The sequence below is a fragment of the Manihot esculenta genome, chromosome 11 (genome assembly GCF_001659605.2).
Source record: "Manihot esculenta cultivar AM560-2 chromosome 11, M.esculenta_v8, whole genome shotgun sequence".
Taxonomy (NCBI): Eukaryota; Viridiplantae; Streptophyta; class Magnoliopsida; order Malpighiales; family Euphorbiaceae; genus Manihot; species Manihot esculenta.
Window position 1 is genome coordinate 11,959,057 of NC_035171.2, and position 12,826 is coordinate 11,971,882.

At 32.4% G+C, this 12,826-nt stretch overlaps 2 protein-coding genes across 2 annotated transcripts; both read right to left on the bottom strand.

The window, feature by feature from the left end:
- Nucleotides 1–1,328: 1,328 nt before the first annotated feature.
- Nucleotides 1,329–2,080, bottom strand: LOC110625753 (zinc finger protein KNUCKLES). Its single transcript, XM_021771376.2, has one exon. It carries the CDS (start codon nt 1,865–1,867, stop codon nt 1,403–1,405), a length of 465 nt encoding a protein of 154 aa, XP_021627068.1. The 5' UTR covers nt 1,868–2,080; the 3' UTR covers nt 1,329–1,402.
- A 2,151-nt stretch (nt 2,081–4,231) lies between these two features.
- On the bottom strand, nt 4,232–11,987 carry LOC110626674. The gene is made up of 6 exons (XM_021772713.2): nt 11,686–11,987; nt 9,176–10,951; nt 8,821–9,069; nt 8,190–8,270; nt 4,837–5,436; nt 4,232–4,425 (listed from the first exon to the last, which is right to left on the bottom strand). Exons 2-6 carry the CDS (start codon nt 10,460–10,462, stop codon nt 4,369–4,371), a joined length of 2,274 nt encoding a protein of 757 aa, XP_021628405.1. The 5' UTR covers nt 10,463–10,951; nt 11,686–11,987; the 3' UTR covers nt 4,232–4,368.
- Nucleotides 11,988–12,826: the final 839 nt, after the last annotated feature.

Here is a 12,826-nt window from a genome sequence, read left to right on the forward strand (position 1 = left end):
TTTTATAATTTATTTGATAAATTTTATTCTTATTTTTCTATTTTTTTATAATATGATTTACAACTCATCTTTACATATTTATAAACTTATATAATTAAAATATTATATAATTAATCATTAAGGTTTTGACTTAAATAACATTTTAATCTTTGAATTTTTAAATAAAATATTTTTTTAATTTCCAAAAATAGAAGATAAGATATCAAAATGTTATTTTATCTATAAAAAAATAGAAAATAAAAAGTTATTCAACTTAATTAAATAGCAGGAATTGAATACATAAAATAATAAAAGGATGAAGTTTTATTTTAAAAAAAAATTAAGAACAGTTTAGTTTAATTTTTAACAAAATTTAAGTGTAAATTTCTCTTATTATTAATAAGTATGCTTATTTACAGAAAATAATTTATATTTAAAAAATATTTTTCATAAAAATATTTTCTCTTCCGTAAAAAATATTTTTTAATGAGATAATTTATTTTATATTATTTAATTTTGATTTGAAAAATAAAATTTATTAATAAATTTATATATAAAAATTTTAAGTTGAGAAAAATAAAAACTATAAAAGAAAAATAACTTTTTATTTTTAAAAGAAAAAATTATTTTTCTTAAAATAATTTATTTTTTTTCTTAATCATAAAAATATTTTTAACTAAAATTTTTAAATATTTTAAATATTAAAAAATATATAAAAAATATTTTTCGTCAACCTAAGTTTAACAATTTTACCAATAAAGGATGATCCAACCCATTTCTCTTAAGTAAATTTTGTATTTTGAGTTTTTAATTAGAAATTTTTTTTAAAAAAATCTATCCTAAAATTCAATAGGATTTCTCATTTCAACATATCACATAATTTTTTCTTTCATTTAATCATTATAGTATTTCACTAAGTTTAGCGATTTTTTTAAATAATATAATTTAATGAGTTATCAAAAAAATTAAGAGACTTGGATATATAGTTTTATGCAAATTTTTTTATAATTTCTTAGTGTTTTGAATATTAAAAATTGAAATAATTAATACTCAAAATTTTGATCCAATAATAAATTTATCAATATAAAAATATGTGAAATTTTATATTCTTTATAATAGATGAAAAACCTTCTTAATTTAGTATAAGATTTTAGGAGAATATACATCTGTATTAAAATATGTACATTAATTTAATATTTATAATTAAAACTTTAAATTTTAATATAATTTTATTAATAAAATAATATACTAATTAAAAATTTTCTTTTAGAATAATTTTTATTTAAATTGAATCTACACTAAATGTAAAAATTAATAGAATGAAAAGAAGATCAACAATAACTCATCAATCATATATCATCACTTCCATATACAACTAAGAAAATTTTCATTTTTCACATTCTTGCTACCAGAGATAAAGAAATTATAAACGAAGAGTAAGATCAAGGTTCGCTGCGTCATTGGTAAGATCAGCTACTGGAAAGAGAGAATCATTGTCAGGAGAACTGGCGGAGCCGCCGTAAGACCCATCTTGAGGAAGAAGAAAACGATTAGCAGCAGGTGCAAACTGGTGGGTCTGGATGGGTTCCAGCCAGTACTGGTCCAGAAATGGTGCACCAGAGTCCACGTATGGTTCTGTTGGGTAGTGATGACACATGGGTTCCACATATATGTTCCTATGAGCAGCAGCAGCTCGCTCGCGCTTGTGGGCGTTTTGGTGGCCGCCGAGAGCTTGAGAGGTGTAGAACTTTCGAGGACAGTAAAGGCACTGGAAGAGGCGAGAAAAGGAAGCTGATGGTGGGGTTGTGGGGTTCTTCCTTGGGGGTCTTGAAGCCAAGGGACGACGTCGTTGCTGGTTCAGAAAGTTGTGCATGGATGAATCTGTCATTTCTGAGCCTCAATTTGCAGAGAGAAAGGGGGAGAGGAAGAAGGTAGCCGGCTGTGGAAGATGAGAGTGAATGAGACAACGAGGGTTTATATGGGGTTTAAGGATTTGTTCGTACGTGAAGAGAGATAAGCTGCAGGAATATGATTGGTTGTAATTTAACGGACAAAAATGCCCTTGCTTAGTTCGTTTTGCAAAGAAGAAGAAGAGGGCAGAATAGGAATATGAAATTGAAAAATATAAAGAGAGTTTAGAAGAGAAGAGCAATTCTCTCTCTTTTCAGTTACTCTCAGCTATATAAAGCCAAAAGCGGAAGGACACGTAATGTGAGAGTTAATAATATTAAGTGGAAACTGAATCACCCAATCGTCCCCAAGAGCTACTACATGTTAAGAGAGATTCCATCTTTAGCTGAAAAGGGAAATAATATGAAGGGCCACGTCGTCAAGTGGATTGAATGAAAATCTGATAATTATGTGAAGGAAAGGTGACATTTGATCACTATATGTGTCACAAAAGTGCCAGGGGTGACTGGTGAGTGACCCCTACAAGGCTACAGAGCCAACTCAGTAGTGAAGTGGCTTTGTTTCCTGTGATGGGTTACTTCTAGGTTGGCTGCTTATTCTTGGAGACCTCCAAAGCAATTGCCATTTGCAGTGATGAGAGATTTCAATAACTCTGTGTGATCTGTTTTCACTTTTCTCTTTTTTTTTTTGGTTTCCCTTTTCTTGCAAAGCTTATTGTTAAACTCAGTTGAACTATAAATGACAAAGTTGATAACCCTTCTTTCAAGAGATATGGAAGGATGCTTTTGAAGATATCAAACTACTTTTTTGAGTTCCCACAATCAGATTTATGTTTTTAGTCCTATCTGATTATGACAATTGCTTATCATAAGTTTTAGAAACTATTCTCATTAATCAAATTATTCTGCTTCCACCCAAAGATTCTTTCATAGTCCCCAGTAATTTTTACAAGATTCTACTTCCACCCAAAGCCTGAGGTCTATTATTATCAATCCTAACAGCGTCAGAATCTAACCCAAACAGTGTAGTATTGCCGACAACATCAAACTTCGTCGGTCCCAAAGGAAGCCAAATCTTCAAACCACTAGAATTCTCGCCGAAAAACGGGGAACTCACGCAGAAAGAGAGCTCACGGCTAAACAGATAAGATTAAAAGCCAACATGCCACAACAAGCGAAGGAAAGATGATCTCCCTACCTAACAGGACAAAGAAGCTACACAAGGTAGCAGAGAAAAGGGACTTGCCCCAGAAAACAAACCGAGAAAAAGACAGTTTTCTCTCTACAATAATAGAGAGAGAAGGCTCTATTCACTTGTTAGGCGAGAGGTTCCTTCTCTAGAAAACTAAAGAGAAATAGGATATGAATTCAAACTTAGGCCTGACAAGTTTTGAACATTGAAATCATTTCTAAAACTGATGCCAATTGGATGATTATCGCCAACCTCGTCAAAGCTACGAGAGTCAACACAACACTACACTACCTCACCAACGAGACATCATAGAAAAAAATATTAAATAAACTTTATTATTTTAATTATATTAACTATACTTTCTTTATTTATATAAAAAAATAAATTTATTTTGATGAGAGCAAACAGTATTCATTATTAAAAATTAGATTTGCTTTGCTAAAAATTCGAACGTTTTGAATTTAAACAAAAAAATATCTAAGTCAATTAATTTACAAGTAAAAATTACCCCATTCCAAAAATAAATTTGAGGGCAAATTTAAATGATTACCTTGTAGAACTCATAAGCAAGCAAGCATTGGGTTGGATAGATGAGAGTTGAATATCATTTCAAAAAATATAGGAGGCAATCAAGAGTGCAAGAAGAGTTTTAATGATCTTTGAATCTCTGGAACTGATTAAAACCCACTAATTAGACCGATTCATTTGTCACCATTCAACTTGCAATTAAAGTAAATCAGATTGACTAAAGGTCCGGATCTGCCAAAAGAAAGTTTAGCTCATTCAACTTGCAATTAAAGTAAATCAGATTGACTAAGGGTCCGGATCTGCCAAAAGAAAGTTTAGCTCATTTGATGTTACGGGAAATAAGAGAGCAGACCCAGCTATACCGCGACTCTATCAACACGAACGCCGAAAGAAAATTAAATAGCCACCTAACGATGAGCGCCGAAAGAAAATTAAATGACCACCTAACGATGATGGACAAGCAAATACATCCATACATACGGCGCTGCATTACAAAGACAGGTGGCAATATAATAGAGTGGTGGTTATGTGCCACTAAAAAAAGGAATAAAAGCGGAGAGCGTAACCCCTCCAGACTAAATTTTTCCGGACACAACCCTATTTCTTTCTAAATTCCAGATCATCAAGCTTCAACCCATCAAACTTTATTGAAGAAAAGTATTTACAAGTTGAGAGATTAGCAGTATTTTTAAGATGAGATGAAGCAACTAAAGTGAAGCATGTACAGAGTCGGCAATCTATTGAGGTCAATTAGACACTTCAGCTGCTGATATCAAAATATCTTGGATCTTCTGGGAAATGATATTCCACATTTAACTGCCAAGGAGAAAGCAATGAATCCCATTAGAATAGAGCACAAGGTAAAATAAAAGAAGACAAATTTAACTTATTGTTTTTAACTTTGTGAATTTAAACATTTTCTGCGTAGAGACCATAGATAACTTGTTCACAAGGATTTAGCATCTAGCTAGGCAGAGACTCACTCCCATTTATGGAGCATGCACAACAGGCCAGCCCCATGATGCCAAGATTTCATAGACAAAGAAGCAAAAGAGGCAGTCTACTTCTTTGATGCAACATATATACACACGCGTGGGTGCGCGCACACAACTCACATGCAAATCACCATTTTACCACAGGTGAGATGGAAACAACCAGAGAGAAATATGCCTGGGGTGATAAAATCCTAAAAGATCTCATGCATCATGTTAACTCAAGATCACATACCTTGCCCTCATCAGTATCTGAATGTCGCTGAGGGAACACAACTCTCAGGTCATTGTATAAATAGAACCTGCGTTCTCCTCCCACATCTAAATGTGTCTTTTGTGGGACAGATCCAGGATCAGATCTACATCGCTGAACTGACCTAGAAGACTTTTTCATTGAGGGGCAAAGAAAACGTAGATGGAGTGCATAACGCAAAGCACCACCGTGGGCATTATCATTGATCTTCAAACAACCATGAGTTGATCTTCTGTCATTTCCAACGCATGTATCCACCCCCGTGCACTCCTCACTTGTCCCCCTGCAATTACCATTACTGCAGCCATTGTCAAGTACAAAAGAATCCATACTTGCCTTTCCCTCACTCCGAGATTGCTTGGGAAAATTCTGGGTGTCTATCATATCTACCATATCACGGCATTCGATCCCCTTGACTTCAGTACTTTGGCTGATAGAAGCATCTGTATTTACAGGATGGTTTCTCTCTGATGCTGAGGTCATTTTGTCTTTCATTTTTCCATCCAAACCTACATGTCTATGCTTCAACTCTGATGAGGTTGTTCCAGAAGAGGCTAAAGTTACCTTCTGACGCAAAAATGTCTACTTTGGTTTCAACAGAAAACAAGAAAAAGAAAAAATAGTTAGAAACAGCATAATTATGAAGTCCAAGCATGTATGATATTGAACAGACATTTATGCATTTAGCAAATGGCATCTTGTTATGACAACATGCAACATTACCATCTGCAAAAATAGAACATTAAACTTGGAAGGGCCAAAGTCCAAATAAAGTAAAAACGTGGGTGGAAGTCGACACATAATGGGAAATAAAACTGCAAAGGTTATGCCAACACTAACCCCCCCCCCCCCCCCCAAAAAAAAAAAAAAAAAAAAAATACACACCCACACTCAGAGTGTTCTTCCTGGCTCTGCCTCAAGCAACTTCCAAACTAATGCAGGACTCTGAACTTGTTGCACATTAAATTCATTAAATAAAAAAAGTAAAGATAACACAAGTTGAACACACAGATGAAAAACAAAGATTTATTTAGGGTCCATTTACTTGTGACAAATAGTTCTGTTTTCCATTTTTCATTTTCTAAAAAATTCTGCGCTAATTTTAAGGAAATTTTTTTTGAAGAAAACTGAAAAACAGAGTTTTGTTTTCATATATACCAGTTTTTCAAATGGAGAACTAAAAGAAGTTTACAAAATTAACTAAGATAACAAAAATTATATTTTCTAACTGTTTTCTAAATGGAAAAAGAAAAATGAGTTTAATACAGCCAAAATTATATTACAACTTTTCATAACTAAACTTAAAAAAATATTTTAAGAACATTTTTATTTATAATTATAAAATATTCATTATATTATTATAAAATACATGAATACTGCATATTAAAAAACTTAAAAATATAATTAGTTTTCAACTACCTAAATTGTATTCTATCATTAATAGATGATCATGCTTCCATAGCATCCTCATATTCCATAAAAAAAAGTAATAATAATAAAATCAAGAGTTCTCTTAGAAAATAGTAAACATAAACTACTCTATCATGCATAGATATTATATTAATTCCTTCTTAATTAGTTATCATACATACATATATATATATATATATATATATATATAATCTTAACTAATAATGCATGTTATTCTGAAGAGGCGATGCCTTGCCTAGCCCCGTGCCTTGAGCCAGGCAAGGAAAGGCGCTTGCCTCTTGCAAAGGGCCAAGCCTCGCCTCACCTCATGCCTCGTCGCCTTTAATTACACTTACAAGTCCAATTTTCATTTTCCATGTAAAACAGGGGAAAATAAGCAAATTGTATTCACCTATCAATAACTAAAACAATTTTATGAATCTTGATTTGTTTAAAACATCATATCTTTCATAATTAGAAAAATTAAATATCATAAATTATATGTAGAAACTTATATTACTTTAAAAAAAAAATTTTTTTGCTACATTATTCATTTATTTCATAATAATATGAATAATTTTTTAAAAAACTTAAAAATATAATTAGTTTTCAACTACCTCTTACAATGATTTTTTTTTAAATTTTGAATTAAAAAATTGTGTTCTATCATTAATAGATGATCATGCTTCCATAGCATCCTCATATTCCATAAAAAAAAAAGTAATAATAATAAAATCAAGAGTTCTCTTAGAAAATGGTAAACATAAACTACTCTATCATGCATAGATATTATATTAATTCCTTCTTAATTAGTTATCATATATATATATATATATATAAAATCTTAACTAATTATGCATGTTATTTGAAGAGGCGACGCCTTGTCTAGCCCCATGCCTCAAGCCAGGCAAGGAAAGGCGCTCGCCTCTTTCAAAGGGCTAGGCCTCGCCTCGCCTCACGCCTCGTCCAACGCCTTTTAGTGCCTTTAGTTACACTTACAAGTCCAATTTTCATTTTCCATGTAAAACAGGGGAAAATAAGCAAATTGTATTCACCTATCAATAACTAAAACAATTTTATGAATCATTATTTTTTAAAAAAATCATATCTTTCATAATTAGAAAAATTAAATATCATAAATTATATGTAGAAACTTATATTACTTTTAAAAAAAAATTTATTTTGCTACGTTATTCATTTATTTCATAATAATATGAATAGTTTTTTACTATTTTCAATAAATATTTTCCAAAATAATAATACAATGTTTGTTTAGGTAAAAGTTATTAGCATAATTTTAGTCATAGAAAAGAGTTATTATTTTCCACTTGAATTACAGTTGGAAATATATCTTTGGATATAAAGGAAAATGGGGAAAAGCAACATAAAACTATTATCCAAATATTAGTTCAATTCAAACAAATAAGAAAAGGAAGATTAGTTTTTTATTTCTCCATTTGGAAAACAAGCACATCTTAACACTAAACTATATTTTCCTTCTTTTTTTTTTCAGAAAACTACCCTAGTTTCCACAAGTGACCAGGTCCTTAAGTTTGTTAAACTAGCTAGTTCAATCAGGGGAGGGGGAAAGATCATTTGAACATGTGATTACCAAAAATGCATATTCCATTTAAAGGTCAAAAAGGAAATTGATCTTACTGTTAAGTTCAACTTTCGCTATGTCATTCAAAGTTTGCTATCATGGAAAGATTGTATTTAGTTTAAATTGAATTGGTGAAAGAGCTCCCAATAATTCAATTCAAACAATTACTGTCGTGTGTCCTTTACTATGGGGAAAAAGGGGATGCTAACATTGGAACACATCGAGTTCAATGCTCCCACATCATATCTATTCAAAGTAGGAAAATAATGTCCTTTTTTTCAAAAAAAAAAGGTCAAGGCATTTAACTTGTACTCTGTCTTACTTTGGTACCAGCCGGCATGTCACTCAAATCATAGTTGCAAAGAAAGGTGTGGAGAGGGGTTTTCTCTGGATTGCTGAGGACCTGTATAGAGCAAACAATTTTGATGTTAAATAGAAGTCAATTCTCACATCAATGCCCTACAAGTTACTTCATACTATGCCAATAACTGATATCATATGACAATAAATGCATTAATTAATGACTAAATGATCCTTCACTACTAAACACAGCACTGACATGCTGAATTATGAGCAAACTAGAGTATCAAGCACAAAATTTGCAGCAAAACAATGTGTATTTTCCTAACCCCCGAAGATGAAATATAGGTAAGAGACCACTAGAATGGAACTCCAAAAGAATGCAATGAGACTAGGCCATTCTAATTAACATTGCCATTGGCCAACAAAGATCCATAACAATGTACAGGACACAGGTGATCCAAAAGGTTCTGCCACCAGTCAAAGTGCGAAAACGGTAGGCTAAAAAAAAATGCTGTAAGAGATCAATGCAGACCACAGTTGGGTGTAAAAGAATATATAATATAAAATCTCAAAAATTAACATAAAAAACTCAATGTATTACAGAGTAGGAACTCATAACCACCAACTAATTGTACAGAAAAGCAAATTACCAGTTGAACACGCCCTTTCATAGGAATTCGAAGGCGGCTTCTGACTGTTTGTGAATCATCATTGCTTACGCCTCTTTTCAATTTTGGGCTTTTGAGCTTAGTTGATGAATTTCCTGCAAGATCTATGGGTGCATAATATAGCAAATAACAATCTCCATCAACACTGGTCACTGAAAAAGGAAGTTTCTGTGCTTGTGGTGAAAAGTTCCCTCCTGTAATGCTCAACACAGCTAGGAAACCATCTATTCTCTACAAATACAACACCAACAAAATGGAGTAAGCAATAGAAGAATGAATAATTCCAGTAAATGAATAACAATCAAACAGCAGTAACAATGATCACATCACTATTAACCTGGGTGAACTTTCCAGAAAAGAACCGTCCAGACAGTAGCGATTCCTCAAATGAACCAACCAAGGACCTACGAACAGGAAGGCCACTTAAACTTCTAATGAACCTTGTGCTCTGGGAAGGAGCTGGTTCTTGAAACAAAGACCAGCTGTCAGCAGCACCTTCAGGGGAAGGAGGAGAAAACTCTCTGCGAAAGATACCAATATCTTCAAACGATCTGCTTGTTATTCCAAAATCAGCTTCTTCTGGAGCAAAGATGATGTCAGAGTTATGTTTGTCAAGTGACTGTCCTATTTTCTCCAAATTTGAACGGCAATCTCCCATGGGGCTCTTGACATCCTTGCATCTTCCTGGTGTTTTTATTCTTTCAGAGCACTTAGGCCCTAGAGGAGATAATGATAGAGGTGAAATGGCCTTTCTGGGGGATAAGGATATTGCCCAATTTCGATATCGTCCTTCACTTGATTCTTTGAAATGATCATGCGCAGGAGAGTATAGAAAGGTACTGTTAGTATGTGAATCCTTGTTTTCTAGCAGAGGGCCATCAGTAAGCAAAACAGATGCTGTTGTGCTATTGTTACATAGCATACCGCTTTTATCCAAGCAACTAGATAAGGACCAGGCTGATGCAGTGAAATTGATTTTGCTACCAAAATTTGCTTTCTTATAGTCGACTGCTGCAAACATATTTAAATTATTGGTCAGAGAAGAGGAACTCAGCTGAGAAGCATGACAGCCAATATCCAGATTATCCCCATCAAATTTTTCTGCAGAAAGCATGCTTTTTAGAGGTGACAATAACCTTTTCCTAACAAGTGGCCCAACCAGCTCTTGATTTACTGTGAGGCTAGAAACAGAGGAAGAGTGAAGATGATCAACAGAAAATCTCTCAAATCCATTATCTAAAGGACTTGCTCCCCGTGATTCAAAGCCAATGATCCTAGAAGCAGGGTCTTGGATATTCTTTCCAATTTTAGGAGTTATTCGTCCAATATTATCTATAGAGCCAGTCATCAGTTGATTAACATTGGAAGTAGCATCCACTGCCCCTCCAAATCTCAAGGAATTCTCTGGAAATCTGGAACGATTGAAAGCATTTTTCATCTGAAAATCTCCTAAAGAAGAACTCTGAGAATGCCCTACTGTTCGGCTTACATCTCCTCCATGTAATCCATCCAAGTCACAGCAGCTCACACCATCAAATCCTGGTGGGCTTTGCAAAAACGAACCCAACAATGTTGAAGGATCTTCATAAGTATCATCAGCAGAGGAAAGGTGTGGCAAGCCCATGGCTCAAATTTGCAGTCTGAAACCCTGTTGAGCTGAATAATTTCTCTGTCCTTTTTTTTGTTCCAAGTGAATCTATTCAACTTCCAATTCCATATAATTCACTATATCCTGCCCGATTGTCCTATCAGAAGTTCATCTGTTCTATATCATCTAACAAAAGCAGTATTAGCACTTTCCTAAATTCTACCAGTGTGATTGAACTTAAGCAAAAGACCAAATGGGTCTAGATACCAACTTAGACTACCATTGCAGCTAAAATCAGAACCCATACATCATAACGGCAATTTAGTATCTACAGAAAGGCCAGCATTATGTATCCACTAATGGCATCCACATTTCAACTATAACTCCCTTATGAGACTGCATAGAGAAAGCAGAACACATACTCATTATCCAACAATAACGTGTAGCACAGATTTTCTGACCTCCAAACCAGCAAGCAATGAAGCACCTAGAATTCATGGTCCCCAACAGAATAGACTGAACTGCCTGAAAAAAGTCCAAAAAAAAAAAAAAGCACAATCAACAGAAAAGCCAAATTGGAGAGCACTGCATTTTTGTTTTAGAATTTTTCATTGATTAACATGAATCACCTTAAGCCACAAATGATTTAATCCAAACTGCAAGTATATAAATTACGCTGAACTGAACATGAAATAGAATCCAAGATGACAACTTAAGCATCAGTGGCTATCAACAAACACACACACAGAGAATAAGATGAACAAAAAAAGCAATACTCCTGAAACTCTCACCCCTTGATCGAAGAATCTAAAAAAGCTTGCTCAGAAATAGCACAGCAAAAGTACCTCAAAATCAAAGCAAACTCTAATTTATCATTACGAACCAAAACTTCGAATACCCAAAAATGATTTCAAAATGGCAAGCAAGTCAACAAAGCAAAGAGAACAACAATCACACAAATCCGATTCTTTCAACTGATTAAAAAAATACACACACAGAAAGCCATGGAGAGCTCGAAAGCTTTTGTTTGTAAGGCACACATTCACCACAACACACCCCTCCCAACTCATTGAACCATCAACCACCCACCAGAAGCAATTTTTTAAGCTAAACCAGACATATTATCTTACCAAAACCCAAAACACAATCGGAGCATGACCATTCTATGCAAATATCAAACAAGCAGGCAAACAAATAAATGTTCAAATAAACACGCAAATTAAGTGCAAAAATAGTTATAATCTGTTAAATGGACGCACCAATAAAGCATGTGATCAAGAAATCCGGTAGACAAGACATTTCAATGGTGATCTGCCATGAATTTCAATCAAATCCCAGATCATAAAATTATCCCACTAGAATTATATGCTCAAATCTTTGACAAAGAAAGAGGAAGAACAAGGTTCTTCAAAAAAAAAAAAAAAAAAAAAAAAACAATTTTTATCCTCTTTTTCTTTCTGGGTCTGCTTAGGAATGAAGATGGAGAAGAAAGAGAATGCGGTGGGTGTGAAATTCTAGAAGGAGGAGAGGAGGCGAACGCCATGTCTAAGTCCATTCCTCCCTGTTTATAATCCCAAAATACCACCTCTTTTTTCATACATCTGTTATTTTCTTGGCTGTAATTTGTAAAGTATTTCTCCTCTTTATTTTTAATTTAAATTATTAATTTTTTTAAAATTTCTGTCCATTTTATACCTAATAAAAAAATTATTAATCGATGCTCTTAAAAAAAATTATTAATCGATGCTCTTCAAAAAAAAATTATTAATCAATCTATTTAAATATTAACTAAATAAAATAATTAATATAAATATTAAAATTATCATCATTAAACAATGTATGACGTAATAATATAAATATTTAAAATGCCCATTATTTTTTATTATAAAATAATTAAAATTTTGATTTGAAAAATATATATTAATCAAGTCATTTTAAAATTAAAAAAAATAGTGTATTTCTTAAAATTTAAAAATCTAATAATCACTTTTTTATTAAATTAGTCTTATATTTTAAAAATTAAATTATTTAATTTTTGATATTTACAGTAAAATTAAGAGTGCATTCCTTAAAAACTGCTTTTGAACTAGTATTTATTACTTTAATTAAATTATTAAAACATTAATATATTTATTATGTAAAACTTACACACATCCCCAAAATCTACGCTGAATATCAAATCATCAAATTATATACTAAATTAAATTATTTTTATTATGTAATTATATTAATTTTGTAATTTTAATGTTTAAATTGTACATATTTTTTAAAAAAAAAATATGCATCTATTATTATTATACCATTAAATTGAAATTTTGATTTTTGGAATTTTAGTTATTAAATATATTCAAATTTAATACATTTTAATTTCGTATTTTCACAAACAAATTAAAATTATTT